The sequence below is a fragment of the Haemaphysalis longicornis genome, unplaced genomic scaffold, assembly GCF_048455015.1.
Source record: "Haemaphysalis longicornis isolate Haplotype H1 unplaced genomic scaffold, Haemaphysalis longicornis Haplotype H1 scaffold_7, whole genome shotgun sequence".
NCBI classification, from domain to species: domain Eukaryota; kingdom Metazoa; phylum Arthropoda; class Arachnida; order Ixodida; family Ixodidae; genus Haemaphysalis; species Haemaphysalis longicornis.
The window spans coordinates 113452976-113479681 of record NW_027526422.1 but is presented as its reverse complement, the minus strand read 5'-3'; the positions used below and the strand labels follow the sequence as shown (position 1 = coordinate 113479681).

At 48.9% G+C, this 26706-nt stretch overlaps 1 protein-coding gene across 1 annotated transcript; it reads left to right on the top strand.

Moving 5' to 3' along the window:
• The first annotated feature begins 13803 nt into the window (after positions 1–13803).
• On the top strand, positions 13804–17270 carry LOC144146829 (uncharacterized). The gene is made up of 2 exons (XM_077678757.1): positions 13804–16036; positions 16842–17270. Exon 1 carries the CDS (start codon positions 14711–14713, stop codon positions 15353–15355), a length of 645 nt encoding a protein of 214 aa, XP_077534883.1. The 5' UTR covers positions 13804–14710; the 3' UTR covers positions 15356–16036; positions 16842–17270.
• The last annotated feature ends 9436 nt before the right edge of the window (positions 17271–26706 follow it).

The following is a 26706-nucleotide window of genomic DNA, read 5'->3' as shown; positions in this document are numbered from 1 at the left end:
TTATTTCTCCTTGAAAATTTCCTATCCCCAAAATTGCTTTAATTGTGCAGCAGTGGTACAGGTGCGTAGCCAGGTTTTTTTTTCCGGGGGGGCGGGGGAGGGTGCTAAGGTTGAACCACCCGCTCGGGGGTTTACAAAGCGCGTTTCAGGTCTCTTATGCTAGTCACGTTGATTATTGTGGTTTTATTTTGCCGTGCGCAGTTGTAAGCGCAAATTTTAAGTTGAAATCTCGCAATGCATGCACAGGCACCTCGTCCGTGTGTACTTTGTGTATACTGTTGTACTTTGAGGAAAGAATGCCATCCAAAACATACATGTTTATTTCGTTGTTTTTGTGGAAACGAGTGAAGCGAAATAGCAAATATTTCGTGCGTACACGCCTTTTATGTCCGTACATCAGCATCCACTGCAACGCTAATACAGCAAATTGTGCATTGATACCGAGCGCAGGTGCCTCCCTACATGTGGGAGCTAACAATAATACGCACAAGAAGGTTTGTTGTACCAACAATAATTTCACGCAAATTTCATCCTGAAACGCGGCCAAATAGCAGCCCTAAACCCGCACAACACCACTACCAGCACCAGGTTGCAACAGGGTGGCGAGTTGGTGTACTTGCATCTTGGGGAACAGCGCGAACAGGTCAGCGCTAGTCCTGTCCACTTCTTTCTTATTGTGTCCCTGTTAGTTCGCACGGTTCCCCAAGATCCAGGTTGCAAGACAGCTAGAAGATTTTGTACAGGATTTTAGCACAGCTGTCCCAGCATTTTTCAAACATTCATGGCACCGCTTGTGTGGAAAAGCCACTAGGGGAAGGTGGCGGGGCAACGGCAAAAATAATGCAGTTTTTAAAAGATAAATAAAAGAATAAATACAATGCTATGAGTTGTGTACCAAAAAGATACGACATTCAAGTTAAAAATTGAGGGCGAGGCATGTCCATCAACACAAACAAGTGTGAGAAAAAACCTCTCGCATCGTAAAACAGTTTGTGAAAGAATGTATACAGGGCGCTGTGTCACGGAAAAATACAAAATGCATGTACGAAAAAGAAAGCGCAAACAAAGTCATTGAAATAGTTTGTTAGGAAAGGCGATGTCTCTCTGTAGAGAAAATGACAACATTTATACAAAAGAATGTGGAAGTGGTGCAGTAGAAACAAGTAAAATGAGGCACAATAAATGAAGCAAGTATCGAAAACACGCAATCGAAAATAAAAAAGATCACAAGGCCTAAAGGATTTTCTGCTTTGGGGAATGGGAAGAACTGCGACAGTTAGTTTTAAAGTATATACAGGTCCCTTGTGCTATTTAACGTATATAAAAAGCCATCGTGGCATACACAGAGCGGGAAGCTAGAGGACAAAGCCTAACCGGCGGGGAACCCTCGCGAAGTGATCGATGACATCAGAATGGCTGATGTTTACATCCCTGTGAGAGTAGAGAAGAGCCAGGCCAACCAGCCTGTCCTCGGACATTGTCGAGTGCAGGTAGGTTTTGAGCCTTCTCAAACTGGAGAAGGACCTTTCTGCTGTGGCAGTTGTTACCAATATTTGCAGCATGTTCGGGTGAAAAGTGCTGTCGCAGAGAGGAAGAGCACCAAGAGCAGAGTTTAGGCGTAAGCTCGACTCTGTTGCCTCCCACTTTGTCCACCAGAGCCTAAATTCACCCAAACACGCCCTCTCATCTACATCTTTGCCTTGCTTCCTTGCTTCCTTTGCTTGCTTGAGGCGGACATCAAGCGCTGAAGGAACTGCTGCGGGGATCAGCACACTAAAGCTCTCTATTAACTGCCTGTGCGTCTCAAATCGCTGGTTTAGTTGAGGCAGTATGAAATCAATGAAGGGTAGGTAGAGAGACTTGCAGAAGTAGTCCTATGCGCTTTCCGCGGGAGCATTTCCACGATGTCGTTGGTGGCTGCTAAGCCTTGGCTTTACTATCTCCACATTGTGTTGTTCGCCACATTCTCCAGCCTTGGCGAATACCTCCCCAAAGCAAGCCTCGGCATTTGCTCGATAACCCTCAATACTGCGCTGCACAACATCTGTTATCTAATATTGAAAGCCGAGGTTGAACTGAAACAACTCGTTTTTATTTAACTGCTTCTCTTTTCAACGGTGGCTCGCGCGGCCCAACGGGGAGCGCTCTTCTTGCTCTCTGTGGCGGCGGTGCACGGGCGCGGCTTCCGCTCGCCTGCTCGGTTGGCTCGGTGGCGTCACCCAGCGGAAGCGCCGCGTACACATCTATGTGTCCAATCGCCATGCACATGTCCGCGTTTTTTGCTTGGAGCCTCCTCGATAATGGCAGAGTCACTGCAGACACTTGCTCTGCGACATGGAGGCTCACAATGAATGACGGCGAAAGCAGTGATCAGGTTGTTCGCCTGGGCTGCGTTCTCAGGGCTTCCTGTTGACTTAATTTCTGCTAGCGCCGCAATGACCGAGTCAAACAGACTAACGAAAGACAGAAGTGCATCGTGTTTCTCTACCCAACAGGTCTCACACAAGCCAAGAAGCCGTGTTCGCCTACACCCAGAATGCATCTGGACAATCTGTTTGCTTAGCACGCTTGTTCGGCTTGGGGACTTTCTAAAGAATTTCGCAGTTTCCTTAACTGTTCCGAAGCAATTCCTAATATCTGCAACAGAGCAAGCAGTGCAAAGCACGAGGTTTAAACAGTGGCTTGCACAGTGCGTGTACAGCGCAGTCGGATACTTCTCACGAACGGCGGCCTGCACCCCGTTTGCTTTCCCGGCCATCGAACTGGCGCCATCGTACCCCTGCCCGCGAAGGTTGTTCATGTCAATACCGATGCTCACCAAAAATTTTACAATTTCTTCTGCGAGGTTCCGGCTGCTTTGGTCATGTATGGGAACAAAGCCCAAAAAGGCTTCCTTGACCTGGTTGCTTTGTTTGTCCAGGTAGCGGGCACATATTGTAAGTTGTTTAATCCCTGCAACATCGGTCGTATCATCTGCGAGTACGGAGAAGCAACCAGCATTGTTAATTTTTGAGACAATTTTGTCTCTGATGAGGGTGCCGCAGATCCCAACGACCTCATTCTGAACTGCTGGGCTTAAGTAGGAGGCATTGCCGGAGCAGCTCTCGATATGCTCTTTAAGGCAGCTGTCGCCGGAACTACTCCGCATGCGCAGCAGGGCTGTAAAGTTACCCTCGTTCTCTGATGGTACAGTGCTTAGACCTAGTGGCCCGCTGTCATTGTGGCCACGAAGAGACAGGCCTTGCCTTCCACAAAAAAATATTGTGTCGATGATAGGTGCCAGTTGCTTCCAGTTTTCCTTGACCTGAAACTTCCTGGCGCTATCGAGCTGGTCAGCAACAGTAGGCGCACTACTAGAGAATGCTTTTACGAAGTCATCGGCTGCCGATTGGCTTTCTCGATGGTACCCCGTCTTCTGGTGGGAATCGAATATTTCGAGTGCATGTTTCCAGTCCGTGCAAGGTCTGGACACGAGCGCGCCAGCGGGCGCGTGCTTCCCTTTGCCAACTTCGGGGTGAGAGAAGATTGCACAAACACGGCAAAACGCGCCCTCACACACAGCGAAATAACTCAGCCATGGGTACTTTTCAAGCCACGTCAGTTGAAATTTCCGCTTTTGTTTAGAGTCGCAGACGCTGTTGAAACCGTAGTTTCTACCAGGACGCCATGGGGATTTGAGCAGCTGGTGCCTTGTGACGTCGTCAATGTGGGTGCCACTTTGGCAGAGCCCAATGTCGAGCCTGCTGTACTCAGTTCTCCCTTGGGTTTCTGAAATAGTTAATTAACTTGACACCTTTCTATTGCTGGGTTCCCAGTAATAAAACTTACCTTGATCTACATGAATGCGTGTACCATCCTGCGCAGGGCAGCCATCCCCTTCTAGTCTTGGTCGCGTTCCTGCATAAGGTATAGGAAGTCATCCCAAAGTTAAATATTGTATGCAGTATTGAAATACAAATGTAGCACAAAAATAATAACGCGAATACTGCGGCGTTCGACGGGGATCTTGCTTTAGGCACGTTGGAAGTTTGTAGTGAGATTCGATGAAGGGACTGTAATGGGGTCTCACTATTCTGATTCTAAACATTACAGAAGCACGTATTCCTTAGCGGACGCGTGTGCTATAGTGGTTCAGCCGAGTACACAGCTCAGGTGGTAAAGCTAAGCGATCAAGCACCACTTCGCAGTGTTTGAGCTTGTGTACAGGGGGAACAGAAAAGCATTGCAGTTTTAGTCAGCAATTCGGGAAATCAAACTGACCTTGGGCATCTCCTTGGTTGACCGGAAAACAGGGGGCATTGGGAAGCTGCGCAAAGCCAGCGTGAGTATCCGACGTGGGTCGATGCTCGAAAAGAGTCGGCGTTTCATTCCCCACTGGGAACCAAGAAAATATTCGTGAAGGCACTGCACATTTTTACAACGCTATAAACTGTACTGCATTTCAGCATGAAGCGAACTTCTCAGTAGCGGCATTGGAGTGGGGCAAAGATAGTATCAGCTGAGCCAAGGTTGGGATGTTGAGAAACTCCTGCTTGTCTCATTTGGTGGAGATCATCCCAGAACAAAGCAGCTGGTTTGACTTCCAATGACAACTTCTTATCTTTGCTGAAGTAGGAAGGCAGCATTCTCCATTCCTCCTCGACTCTGCTCGCATCTGGCAGTAGGTGTGCGTAGCAGTTCTGTAGCGTCTGCAACGCAGGTAGCTTCCCTCCAGCTTCTGCGCTGAGGGCTGTCTTCAGGATCACAAACTGCACTTCATGAAAAAAAGGCCGGGAAACTGGGAGGCTCTGTTTGACCTCAACGGCGGCTGTCTGATAAAAAGACAGACAGCGAATACGAAGGTCGCGTACCTCAGCGTCCATTCCAGCTTCGGCACACTTCTTCAGTGCAGAATTGCTCCCTTCGCCCAGGTATACCTCTTCAAGGGGCAGCAGACCTCTTGGGTCCATGGGATTTATGTCATCCCTCTCCGGAGCAGACGACTGGACAAAATTTCGCAGCATACATCGGAGGAGGCGTTGACTCTCTCTGCTTGGAGTTCTCCGATGAGGTTTCCGTTGCTTAAAAAAATTGAGCACGAATTTCATGAACCTGAAATAAGCCTCTGTGACACAGTTCATGTGGCTTAGAATAGATTCTGTGGCCACTGTTCGGTCTTCCATGGAGGCGTGCAAGAAAGGTGTCGCAGGGTTTCCCATTCTTCTAGTACTGTACATGCTCAACACACGCATAAAGCACGAGCCATCGGGTCTCGCATGGCCGCAGAATCTTCATTTTTTCAGTCTGGAGGAACTCCCGTAGTGCAGATAGTTGTGCTTATCTCTTGCTGCTTTGACTAAAATAGTTGGAGATGTTGGAGATGGAGATGCTCAGAGGCTCAGACCTACAAGTGTTGTAACTTTACTTGATTTTAGCAGGCAAATGAATCTTCCTGTATCAATGAACGTAGATCACTTACGTGTGAGCAGGTTGCACGCATTCCACAACCAAATTGGTAGCAACGCTGTAGGGAACAAAAAAGTTACTTTGCGTTAGTATTCACATTTTCACGCATTGGGAACCGTCGTACGATTTTGAGCCAAGACATATCTCGCTGAAAAAAAGGCATCACAACAAAACAAGCTATTATCTCAAAAACACCTGAAGTTAAAAATTCCATTATACTGCTTATCATTAAGCGCAAGATGGTAGCCACGGAATAGTTCAACGAACTGCACTGTCTGAAATGCTTTGATAACATGCACCATTCACTTACGCCTACGTGCATTCCTTGGCCATCAGGCTATCCATAATTTTGAAGTACCGCCAGGTAGTTTTGGGCACGTCCTCTTACCTTGCCAGGTGTTTGTGCAGCTTCCTGCGTCTTTTTAGCCGCCGCCACCTGTCCTTCATGTTGTTGAACTTCCTTGCTGCATCCTTCCTTGGAAACAATATTTGTTGTAATACATGATCCAACACAACAATGTGCATATTGCTCCCCCTGATATTCCCTATTCTGCGCCGATCAAATTCCACCTGTTGTCCGTCATTGTGTGTCTTTGAAGTCCGGTTGCCAGTTGTCATACAAGAATCGGTGCGGCCTCACTAACTCTACGAGTGCCTTGGCGTTGAACTTCAGCATGCCTCCTCCGCTGCAGACCAGGACACTGCGATCTACTACGATCTACAAAAACCTAGTTTTTTTTTACTTCTTGCTCAAACAAAAAATAAAGCATTATGTACAAAGTGTAACACTATCATGACACAAAATGTGCTGGTAGGAATCCAGTGGAGCCAACGGAACAAAAATAGGTTCATGTATTGTGTGCTTGTGAGCCAAAATTGCACTCTGAAGAAAATCAACTGCGAAGTCTCGTGAACTCTCCATGTGACCTAAAATGCTTTTGGCTGCCTTGTTAGCAGGTGGCTTCTTTGGTCGTTTGCCCTTCATTTCGTGCACTTTGTACGCATTTCATGTTCGTAGAAAATTCTTTTCAGCTGCCCTTTGGAGGGCTTTCGCACCAGGTTTGAGTACCAAGGTTGCGCACATTTCTGCATACACACGCAATTTGCCTGCACACTGCCTCGTGTACTGCTGTCTCTACAGTGAACAACGAGGCGTGCTCATCCTTCGAGAGCAGCGACCATATAACCGAGTGCAGGGTTTCCGCGGAGTTCTGTGTTTTTGCCCCCCTGGCACCTGGCGAGCAGCTGGGGGTCTGACAGATGCTGATATACTGGCAGCAGGGCTTCTGCAACATGCCGTGAGAGCCTGTACTTGTGGGCTGGCTGGGGCTCCCCTTCAGCTTCGGCTGATCGGTGCCTGCACCATCTCAGGAAGCCAGGGGGACACAGCTCATGGTGCGGCTCCTCATCAGTGGACGTCACTGCCCTCTGCATGTCTGCTACCTCACTGTGGTTGCGCAAGGCCAGACCATAGTATGTCGTTAGCTTTTTGATCAGGTGTTGCATGAGGCCTCCTCTTGCGCCCAGTGACACTCCCTTCAGTTCCTTAATGACAGCAGTAAGTTGGGTCCCCATTCGCTTCTTGACATGGTTGATACAGTCTTCCTTTGTGAGTGGAATGAAACCATAAGCTCCTTCATTGCACAGCACTGGGTACGTGCGACTGTCGGCATCACAAACGATGGTGGTGTACTGGAGGCCATTTTTTGCCAGCGAGCGGCCAAAGAGCAGAAGCACTGCCTCAACCTCCATGCACCCAGCGGCAATATCTGTGTTTTTTTGGCACTGATGCATCCGTTCCCACTCGTACTTTCGGTTGCTCTCTTTTGGCCTGAGGCTACACCCGATACAAAAGTTGGAGAGCACTACACAGTCAAGAACAAGTCCGATGTAGAATTCAATCACGCACCCCCACCAATGTGAGAGGCATGGCCTCGTGTGAGCCATGTGATTTTTTTGTGCGTGTGAGCCACGTTTTTTGTCGTGTGAGCCACGTGTGAGCCAAAGGATTTTTTTTTTGTAACAGCATTTCCAAAATGGCGCAGATATTGTTTTATTGCACTAAAAATGCGAAACTGTTGCAAAAAGTTCAGCCTTAATAATTTCAACTTGTAGAAAAGTTTAAAACATTAAGGCAGCAGCTGGGTCTTCTCTTGTATTCCCCCAACTTTTCCCACTGCATCGCATACAATGCGTTGTGAGATGTTGGACAGCTCCTGGAGGTTTTGAACTGCAACCTGGCGGTTTACGCTAAACCCCCGCTCCACAGTGGCCTGTCTGTGGCTGAGGACAAGCAGCAGCTTCACCACATGCCAAAGATGACGGTACGAAGGGTTCGTGCCTATAAGCTCGTAAAAAAATTCATCCAGCCGGTTCAAGCCCTTCTCGAAGAGTCGAAGCTGATGTCCTTGCTCTTGCAATAGTTGAGTGTACTCTGCCAAAGCACAGTCTCTTTGGTAGTTATTAATTCTGCCCGCTGTGAGGAGGGCATCTACCACTTTCCTGAGACCTGCAAGACACTCATCTGGTTTTCTGCACATCAGCCATGGATCCAGGCAGGACAGGCTTCGGACAAGCAACAGCTTGAAGGGGCTCTTCTCGAGTACCTTTTTCGCTAGCACTACCAAAAACTGCTTTCACTCCATTTTGAACTGGAAAACATCCTTTGGGCTAGCTTAGCTGTCTGATGATCTGCTCACATGCATGGCCTACGTCTACCTTTTCGAGTGGAAAGTGCTTGTTCACATCTTCCTTGTTGAGCCTCAGGAGGCTGTTTATCCCTGTTGTAGCCAAAATAGAGCACTTCACGAACTTTGCCAACAGCTTTCTGACTAGCATCTCCAAGTACTTCGCCAAAAAGAAAAAAAAAATCATAGGCTTGTCCGTTTGGTATTCGGTCAAGAATGGTCGCAGGGCTATGGCAACAGCAAGGGCAAAGTTCAACTTTGCAACCACCGAAGGGTTGGGGAAAAATCTGCACAAGTTCTCAAAGGATACGCACCTTGGCAGAGTGATGTCTTTGTTTTTTGCCGACTTTACGTACTTCTTAAAGTCACTCCAAAGAAGTGGGGTGTGCACACACTTGAGAGGAGGACATCCAGACCCCACTTGCTGGCAACAGCACCTGCCTTATAGGCATTGTGCACTCTGTGGAGACCACACGTGCCAAGATTGACACACTGGACTTGGTGGTTTCCCAGCAAGTCTGCTTGCAGGGACCTAAATAACTTCAGGGTTACATTAGGCCCATTCATGGAAACGTGAACAATTTTCTGAAGCGGTAAAGGCTCCAGAGCCTTCAGCAACTTTTCCTCTATGTTTTCGACAGTCGCATGCCCCATGAACATAGATGTAAGGTACTTTGTTTCGACCTTGTGACAGGAATTCCAGCACTTTACATGTACATCCATTTGTTTCTGTTGCAGAAACTCGTTCATGGATTCATCAAAAGCACTACGTAGTAGTCAGAGTTTTCAATCTGTCGCTGCAAGGATGACTGAAAAAATGGTCGAAGTCTAGCACGTGATGTAAGGACTCTTCTTTTCTCTGCATGAGAAAGATTTCACCACCTCACTATCCGGAAACGTGCGTTTGAAGAGTTCGCCCGCTTGTGATGATGATCTGTACGAATTATGGCAGGTGACTAATTTCAGCGTCCGAAAGATTTCAGCGTCAGTCTCCAGCTCATGCGCTTTACAAGCACGGTCCAAATCTGCCGTCTGCGACAAAACCGTGCCTGCGGACTCTCCGCTGGAGCCGGTGCCTAGTTCGCTTGTCCTTGGGGCAAGGTAGTGTAGTACCGCGCTGGCTACCACTTGCTTCAACATGGTGCAGTGCTTCACACTTTTCATGTCAGTCTTGAGAGCGCACTCGCCCATGGCTGTAACGTCGAACGACTTTCCGCAGGGCTTGCATTTGGCTCGGTGGGGGTTCGTGGAATCCACTGCAACCCAGTCTTTGTAGCTATCGTTACTAAGCTAAGAACTCTTTGAAAACTTCCAAAGGAAATGTATGGCTGACCGGTACTTTTCCTGGTCAAAGAGGCTCAGTGCTGTTGCAGGGCTCCGGGTGCACATGAGGTCAAACCAATGGTTGGCCTGGTCGATAAACCAAGCTGTTGTCAGCACAGCATGTTCCCAGTTTTCGTGCTCCACCATGAACCGCTGGGCGCTGGCCGTTGAATGGCTAAAGATGGCCAGGCATTATTTCAGCGTTTTTGAGACCATGCCGATTTCAAAAGTGGTAAACGTTCAACGTTAAGCAAGCACTCTTTGGTCACGCGTGCCGAACATGCGTGCACTGGGCAACTACGCCAACAAAACGACATGGGTTTTTCGGCAGAGAATACGGATTGTACTCGTGCCAATGTGGCCAGCAGCTCAGCGGATATCTGCTGTTTTTTCACTACCAGATCATTTTCCGGCACAAAAAAGTTGCATAAATGAATACAAAATGCCACAATAGAGTGAAAAGCAACGTGTTGGCGGTACAATTTTTTTTAACTCTAAAGGTCAATATTGTTTGCTTTCGAGACGTCAGGGAGCAGAGTTCACTCCCCTCGCCACTCGCTTATGGCAAAACTTAACCTTTTATGCGTCACTGGTAGTGTGGCTGATCCCTGGTCCAAGATACCGAAAAGGGAAGAGAGAGCAAGCGAGAGAGAAAAATATTAGAAACAGGTGCAGGTGTACGCCGAGTAAAGTTCGCACGCAGAGCCGGCACTGGCCGGGATAGGAAGGGGGAGAATGCAACTGCGGAGTCGCGGGCCCGGGAAAGTGAAACGCCTTCTCGGAATGTCGCACCTGACGGGCGCTTTCACTCGAGTCGAAGAAGAAAGAAGCGCATAACGCGGGAGGGGAACCAGCGAGCGGGCAACGCTGGAATAGGCAGCTCTCGCTCGAAGTCTGGCGTGGTCATTCATCACGGAAAGCGCGTGCACTCACGCCGGCTTCAAATTTTTATACCATCGTTTCAGCGAAGAGGTGTGTCTGCCAGATACAAGCTGAACCACCATAGGAAATGCATCGCTATGAATCCTCTCTTGTACAGCTCAAGAAATTCGAGGTTTTTCAAGGGGACTAAAAAATTCCAGGACTTTCAAGGGCCTCGAAAACGTACTTTTCAATTTCAAGGGTTTTTAAGGGTTTTCAAGGACCTTGCACACTCTGCTTCCATCTCAGCGTACACTTTTTTTAACGCCTCAACAGCTGCAGTCAAAAATACTACGTGCAGCGCTTCCACTGCTGGCTTGAAGATGTTCTTGAGGTGTTCTTGGTACGTTTTGTGGTGCAGGCCACGTTTTGAAACGTTCATGGTCGACCAGAAATCGTTCAGGGCAGCAGCCCCTTTGCTGATCCCCTTCATTGCCTGCATGGACCTTACGTTCACCTCAAAAGTCCAAAGTTTTCGCTGCTTCTATTCTTGTAGAAGACCACTGTGAGTGCAGTTTGGTTAACGGCATGAAAGTTCCATTTTCGTTGCTAGTGCAAACTCGGCTCCATGTTGCACAAATAAGCCTCTCTCCAAGCAGACAGGGCATTCAACCATGGAGTTGAGTGCCGAAGCCTGAACTAGCAAGAAATGATCATCACTGCTTTCTGGAAGTTCTTCCTGGCTTTTTGTGGGAGCAAGCTTTTGCTCAGTCGCAGACACGCTCAGTCGCACCAACGCTCGACGCTTGCGCTTCTGCGGATACATATTTCGTTTCAATGTGCGCCTGAATAGTCCGTGATGTGCTAGGCGTTGAAAACTCGCCTACTGGATATCGAGATCGGAGCGGAGCCGTAATGCCGGAGCTCGTCGGCGCGCGCTCTGCTTACAGCCTGTGCATGGATGGCTGTTGCTGCCTGCCGCCGCAACTCTCCGGGGGCGCTGCGAGCCTGCCGTTCCGCTCACGGGGAGCCACTGAGCCGTTCGCTCGAGAGAGCCTTAGCACGCTTGTTTGTACACCTGGCGCATGTTGCTGAATGGCTACTACAAGAATTTAACAACCGTGATTTTTGCAGTGACCGCTGTAAGCACACAAAGCGATTAATCTTACCGTTTTCTCTCACTTCCGGGAACCAGTATGTAAAACTTAAACCCGTGCATTTAGCGCGCAGAAGTGATGACGTGTACTATTAGCTGTGCACGGGTGTATCATTTGTTACTGACGGGTGCGAAAAATGAAACAAGACAACGGGACATTTCAGTGGGAAACGAGGTTTAGGAAACATTTATTTTCATCCTATAGATGAGAAAATTCTGTTGGGTACTTGAAAATGTAAAAAAATTGCACTTTTCTTTTTGCGACATTGACAGCATCTGACACTGGAAAACATTTAAATGCATCCATTCAATCTGTTCTCATTGCGTGAACCACACTATACTAGACAAAAGCTTAGCATTTTAGAACTCTGATAACATCGCACATACTCAAAAGAACTGAAGCCATAACAGGCGCACTACAGTAAACTCTAAAAAACTGTTGTGAGACTCAGTTCCAAGGAGTGTCGTTTACAGCCTGAAATGCTTCTGCGTTGGCTTGTGGATGAAACCAGATGGCTTGTCATTTTGGTCTGTTAATTTTCTTGTATATTTGACGAGAAGAATTTGGAGAAACTTTTCAGATATCACACGTGCCGACCTCTTGGCGTGACTCTTGTGAACACCCTCCGGGCAGTCTAGGAGAGGCGAATCTTCAAGATGTGGCTCGACGATTAGCTGCAAAGCTTCGAGGATTTTTTTCGTGGGAGATGTTTGACTGCCTTTCCAAAAAACGTCACAATCGTTTCCAGCAGCGCTAGAAGCTCCGGCTTTGGATAGTGAAGCTCACCTCTCTCTTGTGTATGCAGAAGGTTTTACAGAGGACTGCTTGTCTTGTTCATCGTCACAAGCATGACGCAAGCGTCGCACCCGAGGTCATCGATGATAAGCTTGGCAATATAGCCACCTACGTACACCAAGTCCGAATAAGCAACAGAGCCTGGTCGGGTTGGGGAATGTTCTTGCAGAACTTCCAGTTTTTGTGCGACCGCTTCTTCGGCGTCTTCGCCTTGCTCATTTGTTTCTTTCGACGGCAGCGCCTTTTCTTTTACAATGTGATCCAAAGCCATTATAACGGCTCTTGCGTCCAGCGCGTCGTTCCCTCCTCACATAAACCTCAGTTTTCCGAACAGTGCCTTGGTGGGATCGCTGTTGAATTTCCTGGTCAGAACGTAGTTTTTTTTTTATTCAGATACCCTAAAGGCCCTTGCAGGCATTACATAGGGGAGGGATTACAACGAGATATTTCAGACATTTAAACACAATTGAAGCCACTCCTCAGCAGAAATTGGGCTGCCTCCACTGCGGACCTTGTGCTGAAAAGCAGGGCATTGTACAAGGCGCGCGAAGTGTGCGGCAGGTGACTTCACGCGACGAAGCTTTCGTTCACACATTTAAACAGCATGATTAAGCCAGCACGTGTAAACATGTGTTCGCGTGCACACTGACTCCCCGTTCCAAGCCGCAGCAGAGAGTGCGCGTTCTCCAGTCCGGCCGGGGCATGGTGATGATGATGATTGCTATTGGTTTCTCCTTTGTAGCGGGGTGATGACATGTCATCTTACCAAAAAGGACTAATACACCTGTTTTATACTCTTGGTTTAATACTAGTACTGATTAGGGCAGGCACAAAAAGCTTATTAGGCACAAATGTTACAGGTGGTAACTGTCCTAGGCAATATTCCCCTCTCTGCTTTTCGTCCACCAGCATTATAATCTTCCTTTCGTCCCCTCTACAGCCTTGAAGTTAACTTCCTCTGTGCTACCCTTAGATCCTAGGGCTTCTGGAAGCCCAATATTTCCCTCATGTAGATTTGGATAGATACCCTCACATTCTAACACTATGTGCTTCATAGTTTCTGTTTCTTTTGTGCAGACCACGCATACGCCATCATTTTGTGAACACTTCCCTACAAAGCTCTTGGTTCGCAAGCAACCTGCTCTAGCCTCAAAAAGCAAAGCAGTGCCCTGGGAATTATTGTAGAAATTCTCCTTTCTGGTGTTCAATTTCAAGGGTGATGTTCAAGGGTGAGCTCGCGGCGCCATCTCTCGGAGATCGGCACCTCGGCAGCTCGGAAAAAAATGCATAGCCCTCGCGGCGCCTGCTCAGGCCGTAAAGGGAGAGCGCGCGTACTCCAGTCCGGCCATGACTCAGTACGGCATCACGCACCTCGGAGTCGCTTAGGTCGCTGTTATGTAGCGGAGCACTGCATTGGGTTTCAGGAAATCGCGCCTCTGCCGATTTTTGCGATCGCGAATCTTATTCTCATCGATGTCGGTGAGGTGAATGCGTGCCTTGTCGCCTTCGATATCGTCAAGGTGAACGTTCGGGACTCCACTGATTTACGGTGGCCTCTGGCGAGGTGAGTTCTTTCACCGCTGAATCACATTTAAAGTCAACTGCTGTGCCATGCTGTGTTGACTGCGTGAGGTTTGCTCGTTCATCATCGCTTGCTTGCACAGTTCGAGGAAGGTCACGGGGGCTGATGGCCGCTTGTTGCTCCGCAGGAGAAGTGTCACGTGACTGGTGGACGCGAGGCGCAGAGAGTCGGTGCCGCTTGGCCAGTTGAACGGGCTTGCGCTTTCTTTTACCACACATGAATTCAGACCGATACTTTCTTCTGGTAGTATTACCACTTATGACAGAAGTTTCGCTAGCATGAAACGTCTGAGATAAGTGCAGAGTTTGCAAGAGAAGGCGCAAGTGTGCAGACTCCCCCGTGCGCAGGAGTGCAGGACGTCGTGGCAACCAATCAAACACCACGCCACCGGGAGCTGTCGCCGCCACGTGTAACGGGACTTCTTTTTTTTTTTTTTTTTGTCATCTCACTCTCCCGAATGACTGAAAGATAGAGATGGAAATGGAAGGATGAAGAGCTGAGCTTTTGAAGGAGACTACAATAGTAGCGCCGTGCGCAGCCAAACGCGTGCGCCGGAATCATGAATAAAGGGCCAGATACATGTCTGTCTTTCCAGCCGGTTTTCGGCGCCAGTAAACGTTCCGGAAACCGCTCTCCGTTGCCGTTTGGTGGAATTGGAGACCCAAGGTCTCTTCGATTTGGCTTGCACTGGCTGCACTAGTTCCGAAAAGTGCCACAGCGGTGCCGACCAGCGTCGCGCGCGGGCAGCGCCGGTTCAGGAAGTGCAGGTGCAGCCGCGACACTAGCGCGCACCGGATACAACCAAAACGAGGACACAAGTGTAGGCCTGCAGCATCCGGGACACGTGAACTTGCACCTCCATGATCGCGAGCATGGATCGGCTGTCACACAGGGCACTTTACGAAGCTGCCGCGCAGCTGCTCGACTCCGACAGCGACGACATGGAGTGCAGTGACAGTGATCCGTGGAGTGACTCTGACGACGAGTTCGACACCGTGTGCATTTCCGTGGCGTGCGCGTTGGTACGCGAAGACGCCAGTCGTGTGCCTGGCTACGAGCACGTTGTCAGTAGGTACAACGAACAAGAATTCAAAAGGCTGTTCAGGCTGTCGAGGGAGACGTTTGGTTGCCTGAGCTCCAGGTTCAGCGCTTCGGCCTACTATCCGAGCGCAGTGCAAGGCCGGAAACAAATCTCAGCTCAGAAGACGTGCCTCATTGCGCTTGTGTGCCTCGGCTCGCAAGTGTCGACGTATGCGATCGCAGACAAGTTCAACGTGACGGAGTCGTCGGTGCATGCCTGCGTCACTAGGGTCATTCACTTCCTCCACACAATTAACGCTGAAGTCATCAGCTGGCCAAGTAGCGTGGAGGAAGTGACACGCATCAAGGCCGGGTTTCTCGCCAGGAGCGGTGGAAAGGGACCTCGGAATGCCATTGGCTGCATCGACGGGTCGCATATCGAAATACCGACGCCAAGTGAATCGGCCCAGTCGTACTTCAATTGAAGAAGTGGCCGTCTATCATCTTGCAAGGCATCTGCGACGATAGGAACAAGTTCCGCAACGTTTTCATCGGGTTCCCGGGCTCGGCGCACGACGCCTGCGTCCTGAGAGAGAGCCCCTTCTGTGAACGCGCAGCCGTCGAATGCGGGGAAAGCTACATTCTTGGGGACAGCGCGTACCCCTTGATGCCGTGGCTCATGACCCCATTCAGGGACAATGAGTGCACATTTCCCACGTGGAAAAGCAACTTTAATAGGCGACATAGCCAGCAGAGAGTGGCCATTGAGAATGCCTTTGGCCTCCTGAAACAGCGTTTTAGAAGGCTCTACTTTGTAGACGCCAGAACTGTTGAGCAGTCCTGCTACATTGTGATGCTGCGTGCGTTCTGCACAACTTCTGCAACGACGAGAGGGACTTCCTGCAGGTGCTGACGTCATTGCGCCGTGACGATGATGTGGGCAACAACGCCTCCGAAGGGGACTTCGACTGCAACCAACCAGGCTACGCCCAGGCTTTGAGAGACTTCATCGCTAAAGAGCAGTGCTAATTGTGGACAGCCCTGCCCTGCCAATGCAAAGTTGACATGAAAGTGCCTTGTGTTGATTTGATTGAATTGTGTTGTTGTGTTGAAATATCCGACATCACGGAAACTGCTATGTTGTTGAACTGCATCCACTGTGAAAGGTGTTATATACTGATGGTTGGCTTCTGAATGTTGAGGCTGGTTGCTTCTTTGTTGAAACCGGGGCTGTCTTTTCGGCTGTTGCCTGTTTTGCTGTCGATGTGGCTGCCTTCCGCAGTTCAGGTTGTCGACCACCACTTCTTGTTTGTCAAGAGTCGTCGCCAGGGAAGACACGTGTTGTTTCGAGATCTCAGCCGCTCTGCATGTCGTGATGATCTTTTCTAGAGTCAAGTCCCTCTCCCGAAACAGGCGTTCTCGCAGAGCTGCGTCGCGGATTCCGATGATAATCCTGTCGCCTAGAAGGTGGTCGTGCTGGTCGCCAAAATCGCACTTTCTCGACTGGCACTGCAGCTCAGCTATGAAGTCGTCAACTGGATGATTTTACTTTTGGTACATGCAGTTCAAACAGCTGCCGCCTGCGTAACGTTTTTGTACGGCAGGTACTTTTCATCAAACTTCGCAAAAATGGCAGCGACGGTGTCGGTAATTGGCTCACCGCTTGCTGGGGCTGTAAAGCTGAAGGTGTCGACGATTTTCCATGCAGCGGGGCTGATAACGTGTAGTAGTAGTGCTCTCCTTGTTGCTCTACTGTAGTTGCTTTGTAGAGTTGCTGCGTTGCGAAATTTTAACTTCTGACACCATGTTATATACTGATGGTTGCTGATTGAATGAGGGACACCGGACAGCTCAAAAGTTGGGTTTTAACAGGCCGCCATCGTGTGTGTCTCTGCCGACGCTAGGCCTGTCTTTATTGACAAAAGAACCGGCACCGAGAGGGCGCTAGTGATGATACATATATAACAAAAGGCAAACCATGTACATAAAGAACATTTGCATGAAAACAGAGTTGGCAGTGAAAACAGAGTTGGCAGTGCTGCAAGAAACATTTGCATGAAATTAAAAAGTGTGCAGTCCTGACACGCCGTCTTTATTCGTTTTACTTGTCCTTTGTCGCAAGCAGATCTATCAGACGGTCGAATCTCTGCATTCGCTCCTCGTGGCGCTTTGCCTTCGCCTCCTCCCACTGCTGGCGGGCTTTGAAGGCCTTTTCCCTGGCCTCCTCTTGCTTCGCTTTGGCCTCCCCCATCTTTTGGAGCGTCTCCAAGAGGGGACCAAGCTGCGACCTGCTATGCCGCACTCTCTTCGGTACAGGGCCCCCCTTGTTCTACACCGACAAGTCCTCAGGAGGTCCACCTCCTCCACCTTCAACTGGCACTGGCAAATCTTTGGGGGGTCCTTCGGCTGCCTGGCCTGCTTGGAGACTTGTCTCGGTTTCCATTCAGTTGCTGTCCCCTGCAGACCGGTGGTATTACTACCTGCGCTTAATACGTCACACTCTCTTCAAAGTTTGTTGTGAGCTCGGCCATTTCTTCTGCCAGCAGCCATCCCTTAAGTTCGTTTTAGGTGACGTAAGACCTGACATTCTCTGGCATTAGCTGCTTTAGCCAATTGGCAACTTGAAGTTTCTCAAGCCGCTCAAAGGTCTCGACATTCCTGGCAGGTAGCACAAAAACATAGTTTCAAGTTTTGTGGCCACCTGGCCCCATGACTTGCCCTCCCCTCTGGTGACTGCTGAGAACATTCTACAATATTCGTTCGAGGTCATTTGGATCACTCGAGGACTGCCTCCTTCAGTTCTTTGTACGGCATGATCTTCCCATTTGCCTGATTTTCAATGAGTGCGCCAATCTTTTCATTCAGGTATGGCAGTAGTATGGTGCCTTGAACTTTGTCTGGAATTTTGAGCGTTTGCGCCCAGCATAAAAATGTCAGTCATAGATGGCAGTATACATAAATTAACAGGTGCTGAATGCGAAATAATATTCTTACCAAGTTCACTTATTTTGGCGATCATGACCTCTTGCAGCTCCTTGTTCAGCCTTTCAAGCTCTTTTATTTTTTTTCTTTAGCTCTTAAGAGCTCTCTCAAGCGCCGAATTTCATCTGCACTGCTTTGGTCGGGCAATCCTAATGCTTCTTGAGAGCTGGGGGGGTTAGCTGCGGGAGATTTGCCACCCTTGTCATGCCCGGCCTTTTCCCTGCTACTAGTGCCACGCTCGAGTTCAATGGCATGCGACTTTGAGCCACCCCTGGATTGGCTTCGGGCTTCACGAATGCGCTTCTTTTGTTCAAGGATGCGACAGAGTTCATCTTTCGGTGTTTCTTTTCTCTTCTTTGGTGGCTGCATACATTTGCAGGTGTTTAAACAAAAATACTACTCTGGACAACGCAAACAATGGAGACTTGCATACCTCCGGTTCTTCCGCTTCTTCAACATTATTTTTCTCCGCGGTTCATTGTACACGAACCCTCTTGCCACTGATTTTTTGCTCTATATCTGCTTCAGAGTCTGAAAAATTACACAAAAATTACGTCAAGGCAGGCGAGGACAATCTACATGAATCAGAATAATGCTGAAACCTTCAAAATAGCAGGTTATGAAACACTGGGCAGGGATGCTAGTAGTGTGATGTGACAATTTGCTTCGCTAGTGAAACTAAACAAGTACATTCAAAAGTTGGCCAGTGAAATCGAAAAATGTGTGCACCCATGGCCATGTCTAGACACCTTTCTTCATGGCCATATAACAGACTCCTTTCGTGTCTATGTACGTCCGCAATTACTTCAAATTAAATTCACTTGCACGTCCGAATCGCGGAAGAAATCATTGTTGTGCCATTTACGGCGCGTTTATTTGCCTTGCCGGCAAGAAAGAAAAAAATATGGCGCGCGCACATGAAATGAACATCTCTTGTTCAAGCCCGGGTATGAATATCTGACAAGTGGTTTTAGAACAACCATTCATAAAAAGGCACAATTAAGAGAAAAAAATGAAGTTTTTGTGCCGTCAGTAATGCGGAATACAACGTTTTTTAACCACGCAGTGCGGGAACATCACAAACATTAAATCCGCGCAAAGAGGCACCACTGGGCCGCGTGCACTAGCGGCGCCACTAGTACGTACACGGCGTGGCCCAGTATATGACCTAAAAGTAGTAATATATAAGCCGAGCCGCACAGTATCATTTGCTGATCGGTTGGTGGTCGATTGACCTCGTCCAATTAGCCCCATTAGGAGACCAATTGGAGGAAGTCCAATGTGTCTCCCAATGGGGCATCAAACCAATGGGTTAACCAATTGGACAACACAAATAGCCCAATTGGTCCAATTGGACTGAAGCCCACACCCTTTGAGTCCAATGCCAACCCATTGAAAAGTCCAATTGGACTCAGTGGTTTTTTTCGGCTGGGATATGAGCTCCACAGTGCATTCATAATCCACCACACTTACCACGACGCCCGTCAGCGTGGCAAAGATGTCTTCAGCCACAGCGAACACCAAAGCCATGACTCTCTCAGCTGCCCCATGATGGAGTTGAGCGTACGCGCTGTTATTTCTCCTCTCTTGGCAAACGAGATAAAGGCGATCGGGGAGAGGTACGATCCGCTCTTTGCTACCGGTGGTGACATGTTAGCCAGAAGTCCCTGGAGGATGAGACGGCTCTGGGCAGTGGTGAGCTCGAAGTTGTGATTGGCAAAGTCAGCAAGGTTCTGCGGGAGAGGCAGTCCATGCCAGATCCCAGTCTCCACCCCTGCGGCAGGGGCAACTCGGAGCTGCGCGTACTTGATGTCGTCGAGGACCACATATTCACGCCGGTTCACCTCTCGAGCCAGGAACACACCCAAACACATGTTCACGTGTGCATCCGCTTCGTCCTCTGGAAGCTGACGTAGACTCGGAGCGATGGCGTTGGCTATAGCTAGCGCTATAGCCGTGTCGGAGGGGGATTCCGCCCTGCGCCGCAGAGCATCACCGCGTGCCACAATCCAGGTGGCCTGCATTGTGTCACATCCCTCGGGAAAGGTTGTCGTGGCCGTGAACAGCTTGTCCACCAAGGACACTGGTTGAAAGGAGGCCGTCACTGCGGCCAGGCTATCGTTGGGGTTCCTGCGGTACCCTCCTGGAGCCGCCATCGTTGTTACTGGTCATTGGTCACACCTGCGCAAACAAAAGGACAGCGTGACGAGCAGAAAAGACTAGCAATGGCACTAAATACCCTCACGGTGAATCGCACATTACTGAATGTAGTGAATGTAGTTTACGTAGTGAACGGAAATGATTCGTTGTCATTTCTATTTTGCAGACAAACAAAAGCGTTTGTCAAAAGCTATCAGGGGAGTGCCAAATGTATCCACAGTCAGCTGTAGCCTGTTTCTGGACAGGTTATAAATGAGATCGAATACAGAATGTAGCAATCTGCTTTAGCGGCATATTCTCTAATGCTGTATTCGGGTGGTCTCTCTGATACTCCGACTCGGAGTACGCCGATGTGCCGCTTCCCCCAATCCGAGCAAGAGTCACCGCTCCCCAACCGAATGCGTACCCGATGTTGGAGCAGCACGCGACCGTGGCGCTGCGACACGGTCCACACGGCAACTGCAAACAGCCAGGCCGGCCAAGGTGTTTCAACAAATAGCGGCCTCCAGATCGGACGCGTTAGCTCCAAGCCAAAGTTGCGAACGTATTCCTGCACTTTGAACACTGGGAGCGGTGCGGCAAACAGTTCGGCGAACTTTGTCGCGTAAACGTGCGAGTCGTCGTCGTCTGAGCTGCTGTCCTCCGCGGCGTCGATTTCGAGCTGCAGAAGCAGCGGAGACGGTTCCCCTACACTTAATAGGCGTCTCCGTTTCGACATGATGCGGAGATGCCTTCAGTAATAGCTCGAGAAGAAAAAACGTCGAAGTACTCCCACAACAAACCCCTGGCTAGGCCTAAGCGAACGCCACCGACTAGGCAGGCGAGCGGGGCGAGCAATGGCGGCCGGTGTCACGTGATTCGATCGCCTCCAGATTTCGCTGGCGCTCCCACTTCGGAGTCAGAGCAGTCGGAGGCGCTCGGAGTGGAGGACGATGCTCTGAGACGACCAACCGAATATACGTTGAGCGCTCGATTTCGACCACCCGAATACAGCATAAGTTAAAGGAAGCACAGAAATGTATTAATGTTTGGTGCACATTATGATGCAAGAACTTAGCACCTAAGTGTTTTTGGAAATTTCAGGAATGGATTAAATTTCAAATGCACTTCATAATGTAAGAACTACTAATAGTAAGCACGTGAGCATTATGAACAACTATTCTGACGTCTCACGCTACCACTGACATTGACAGCATAGAAACGGCAGCACACTTTCTAAATACCCGCTGCGTGTCTCCTCCACAAAAACGTTTTGTTACTACACTACTACTAACACGACCACTTTCTCTTATATTTCTCTATACATCAGGGACCAAAACAAGATTAGTGTAAATGGAACATCTGAATTGGTCAAAGGCATTGAAGAAACATGGAACAACTACCTAACACACTGCATATACCATATTTTCTTGCATACAACCCGCCCTTGCTTATAACGAACACCCTTAACTTTGAAGTCCACAAAAAGAAATCCTTGCATATAACCTGCACGCTTACCTGAAAAAATGAGTGCTAAGAAGGTACAACTGCACAGACAGCCATAATTTCGTTTACAAAAGAAATTTGTTTCAAAACGACTGCCACAACGTTGTCGGCGATGTAGTCCGATTCAGTCAGTCGTCACCAGACTCGCCACTGTCACTGCTGCCAATGAAGGCTTCGTCACTCTCAAAGGAGTAATCGGCTTCAGTGCCATTTAAGCTGTCACTTATGGTGCACTTCTTGAAGCTTTTGTGCACCATATCAGCCAGAATTGCCCCGAGCACACCCCTGTGATCCACTGGAACATCAGCGCAATGACTGGTCTTTGCATGCGTTCTGTCAGCACGGGGGCGTAACGGCCGTCACCCACCTACTCGGCATATAACCGCTTCACGTGGACACACATGTCCAGTGGCTGGAGCTTGCAAGTCATGCTACAGGGTATTATCATTAGGTCTGCGCTGTTCTCAGCGAGGTGAGCTTTCGATGCGTTACTTCAGTGGCCTCGGAACGAGTCCAGCACCAGCATTGACCGACGTGCTAAGAAGGCACCCGTTCTTTTTTCCCAGATTTTGCGAAGCCAGTGACCGATGAGGTCACTGTTCATCCAGGAATTATCTTCCACCCACGCAACAATCGCTGGCGGCAATGGTGTACCTAGTAGCGTCTTCCGCTTGAAGATAACATATGGGCACAGTTTGGTGCTGTCAATGGAGTCGTACGACATTACTGTGCAGCGTAGCTTGGTGTTTTCCAAAGTCGTGTCCATAGGCGTCTCAAAATACACTGGTGTTTGTTCGGTGTTTCCCACCTGAGAGCGCAAGTAGTTTTGCACCTTTCTAACGCCCGGTTTCTTCTTGCTCCGTAGTGCTCCATAGCACTCCGCTCCTGACAGCCTCTTGCGCAGGGCCGCGTCGGGGAAGCGGAATGCTACGGATGACCTTTTTATTTTGCATCCGGGAGCAGCGCTCCAGCAGCAGTGTGCGGGCATCTACACGGACCTTGATACTTTTCTACGCATCATTTCAGAACACGTGTAAGTCGAGCTATGTAGCAGTGTCAAAATATTTGCCTTGCGCGGTGATACTGACACAACACTATGTCGCATCGATTGTTGCGGCGCAAGCAGCTTCAACGCCTCAAACTGTAACGCACCACGCACAGATCAGTTGGGTTTTGAAGGTAACACGGTGCTTCGAACCTTTGGGCACATTTTAAGGCAACACCACTGATGACGATGAGCCGAGCTATGATACACCAGCTATCAACATTTGGTTCTGATCTGACAGCGATCCCTGCGTACACATTTGATATGAAAACACTGCGCTCTACACAAGCGCTGAGCAGCACTTCATATTGCTACCACAAACAGTGACCGGGTCTTGAAGACTAATCACTGCAGATGATCCAAGCGCGAAAATGCGGATTTTGATAACTTGAAGCTACACGATATGAAACAAAAACACAGCGCACTGTGCCACACCACTCGTGAGCAACTCCGCTCACTGTGATGCACACAACAGTGCGGCATACACACTTGATATGAAAACACTGTGCTCTGGATAAGCGCTTACCTGGGCTCCGCATGGCTTTCACACAGTGACAGGATTTTAAATGTTTTGTTATAACTGCAGATGATTCAAGCGCGGAGACACGGATCTGGATAACTTTGAGCACATTTCGGCGTGCTCGTAAGCCGGGCGACAATGCATAGGAACCTTCGGTGGCCCACTGCACCACTCGTAAGCACCACTGCACACTGCAGTTGTGCATTTTGTCATGAGCCTGCCTGAGTAATGTACAAAGGAACAGGACTGCGACTTCCACGGTCTATCGTTACATCTGCTACCACTTGCCTTCTGCGATATACGCTAGCTGCGCTGCTTCGTTGACGCCATGTTGTCGAAGGACGACGGGCGGAGCCAAACCCGCACGGACGGCTGTACGGAAGCCTATGGAGACAAAATTCCCTCGTCGACCAAATTAGGCCTCTCGTCCGTAAGCAGTCTGTAAAACCGGTTTTGGTCCTCTGGAAGATCACTTCGTGGGGCCGCCTGAAAGGTGCCCTGCAGGTTATGGAGCGCTGCAGAGCGAGAAGAAAGCAGACTTAAGCCCGATTATGTCATGTTGGAAGTTCAGCAGTTTCTCCTCATAAGCGCTAACCACATGGAGCGATTTTGAAAGCAGTTTGGGGAGCGAGTGACTAGCGACGAACTACTTTTCGCCACGGACCAAATTGCTCATCGAATCGCTCGGTGCTGGATTGCCAGGTAAAGTTGCTCACCTTCCAGAACTGGCCTCAGCGAATAGCGAATAGGGGAGGCCCTACTTAAGCACGCAACCTCCGGTTTAGGAAAAGAATGGGGGAGATTTGGCGCTCACGCCAAATCGCCGCACTTACTTTGTCCTTGTCTGATTCATTCTCAGTTCGGTGCTCGTCCAGTTCCTCTGCTCCAGCCGCACTTTCCAGAAGCAGGTGTTTTTGCCTTAAAAGGCGGCGGTAGGTATCTCTCAGGCTTTTCCATCTAGCTTTGATGTCCATCAAAAACAAAATGTGTTGGCGGCGCTGAGCTCTCGCAAAAATTCAGAATCGACATTTGCTCTCATTAAAACCTCGTAATAAGCACACATGTAGTTTGGGTGTATTTTGGAATACTAAAGTTTATAGGTTGAAACGTACATTTCAATTGCATGATCTGCTTGCTGACACCCTCAGCTTGTGCAAACCATCATAGCACGTACGGATTGCATTGTACTACAGCAATGCATACAGTAGAGAATTTAAATGTTCTTTTCTTTTCTGTTGGCTTTGCGGGATGCAGGCAACTCGGTGTTTACAATGAGTTCGTGCTCACCAGTTGATCCAAGGTATTCAGTGATACGACGCCACGTCGGCTCCTTCGAATGCGTTGCTCTGTACTTTTTGTCGGTGACTTTCCACAGAATCTCGTGCTTTTCACGTGTGTTGAAGCTGTGCTTTTCGTCGGCGTTCATGTTGGAGCGGAGAGACGAGGTGCAGAAGGAAAAGTGCGCGCTATTGCAAACCAAACCAAGTTTAGTGATGCAAGGAAGTGCAAAAAGCAAGGTAGAAAGGCGTAATACTTTTTACTAATGTTTTTTTATGACAAATGCACAAAGTGATCTCTTGCTGTCGCACTTATATTTGGTATCAACTGTGTAAACAACCAGTGTGCCAAGCATGTTACTATGCGCAGTGCGGCAACATTGACATTAGCGTCCTCAGTCGCTCGAGCCGTCGCTGTCATGAGGTTGCCTTGGCGAGCAATTTAGACCAGTGACTGCGGATCCTCGTTGCATCACTGGAAAAATCGCTCCATGTGGTTAGCGCAAAAGCATTGGGGAAGCCACTGGCACATGGTAGTTCGCTGCCGCATTGAAAATCTATGCCTTGCCATGAATGGCTGGAACCATCTATGGCTTGCATGAAACTCGCATGGTATATTTATCTCCCAGGCCAACTTCAGGGCTTCCATGTGCGCCATCTCTGTCGACATCACCACGACTTCTCCGATCCTCAATTAGTTTGGCAAGCTCAGGGGTGGAACAGGCTACCTGTGTTTTTTGGGACCAGTCCAGGGAGCAGGCAAAAGTGTCTTTTGTAGCGGGCTTAGAGCAGCCAGAAATGCCTTTTTGGAGCAGGTTTGGAGCAGATGTAACACCATTTGCGAGCATTTGTGGTGCAGCAATTATTCAATGCTGCACTTAGCAAAAACTAAGCTAATTCGTGGAAAAGCCTTATTTATGTACACAAGATTGGAGCTACCTTTTATTGTTTAGCTCTAATCTTCATCAAACTCAACTGCTCACTTTGTCCTTTTTGTTCTGCTTTAACACAGCTCTTCTCCCAGTGCCTGCATTCTTGCCAGGTAGTACATGACCTGGAGAAATAGGCTCTTATCTTGGAAGTTTTCCTCTAGTTTAAACCTCCCCAGAACTACAAAAATAATTTTGGTACAATGCAGCATTGGAAACAAGAGAGTAGCCCTCTCAACAAGGTTTTTTTTTTTCGTTAGAAAACGCACTTGGGTGTGATGAACTTAAGCACACACAAAAAGTTTGGTCTGAATATAGCAACTTGTGAAACCTCTGCCCTCATCTGGAGTGTAGGTGTCCTTCCTTCAATTGTGCTTCATGAGGATTGCATCTATTTCCTCAATACGCTTCATAACCTTTGGAAGAGTCGTGTTTGCTTCTTCAAGGTGCACATTGCCACTTTCAACCTTCCCCATTTCTTAGTCCAACAGTAATCAATTCTTGAGCACTACCTAGAAGTGGCTTGAGTGACTACACCCTGTTGAGGAAGTCATGCTTTTCATCAATGAGCACCGTGCGTTCATCCTTTTCATGAGATTTCTCACTCGTATTTTCGTTCCGCACTCTTCATGGTTTCTTGTTCACTCTTCTAGCGTTCAAGGTTGCGCTGGCGAGCTTCTCGCACGGACTTTAGGAGAGGCGCTGTGATTTCCACTTTGGTAACATCACCTTCGTAGCGCCTAAGGTATGCCTTTGTTTGCCACATAGCAGTAACACTAGTAATGCTCGCGGAGCTCCGGTGTTGCAAGGCAAACTTGTTCTCGCTAAAGCCCCTCTCGCAGTCCACGTTTCAATGGGGAACACACAGTACGGCTTTTACCAACCTCACCAGCTTTTCGTATTTGTCGTCTTCCGAGCTGGCTTTTTTCAGAGAAAATACCCTTTTCCAGTACGCTGTTAAGCTTACTTCCCGGTCCCAATCACATGCTTTGCAAACCAGTCCGTTCCATTCGCCCATAAAGACAGAGACTTCGCTAGAGGCAATAACTTGTGGCAGTGCGCATACAATGTGTCGAAGAGACACTGAAGATGATCCATGTCTTGGGTTTAAGAAGTTGAAGTGCTGAAGAACTTTGTTGTCCAACAGCAGCCGGGAGAGCAAGTGCTCAGCCCAAGCAATGTAGAATGAAGGTGCACGGATGTACATGCTATTTCTTTCGCAAGCAGGCCAAGAACGCAATGCCTGTTCAGTGTCTCGCCCTAGCTCTGGTTTCTGCAGCCACGTTGCAGATGCACGTATGTCCAGAACCTTCAGCTCTGCTCCAGATAGCTTACTGAACGATTCTTGCCGCATGAACCTCCCGAGAATGTGCTTTATCAGGAGCACCATTTCCTCATACAGTATGTGCAGCAGTGGTTCCGGACTTTGGAACAGCGT

Coding starts and splice junctions, on each gene's coding strand:
- LOC144146829 (XM_077678757.1), top strand. CDS start 14,711: ATGATCGCGAGCATGGATCGGCTGTCACACAGGGCACTTTACGAAGCT.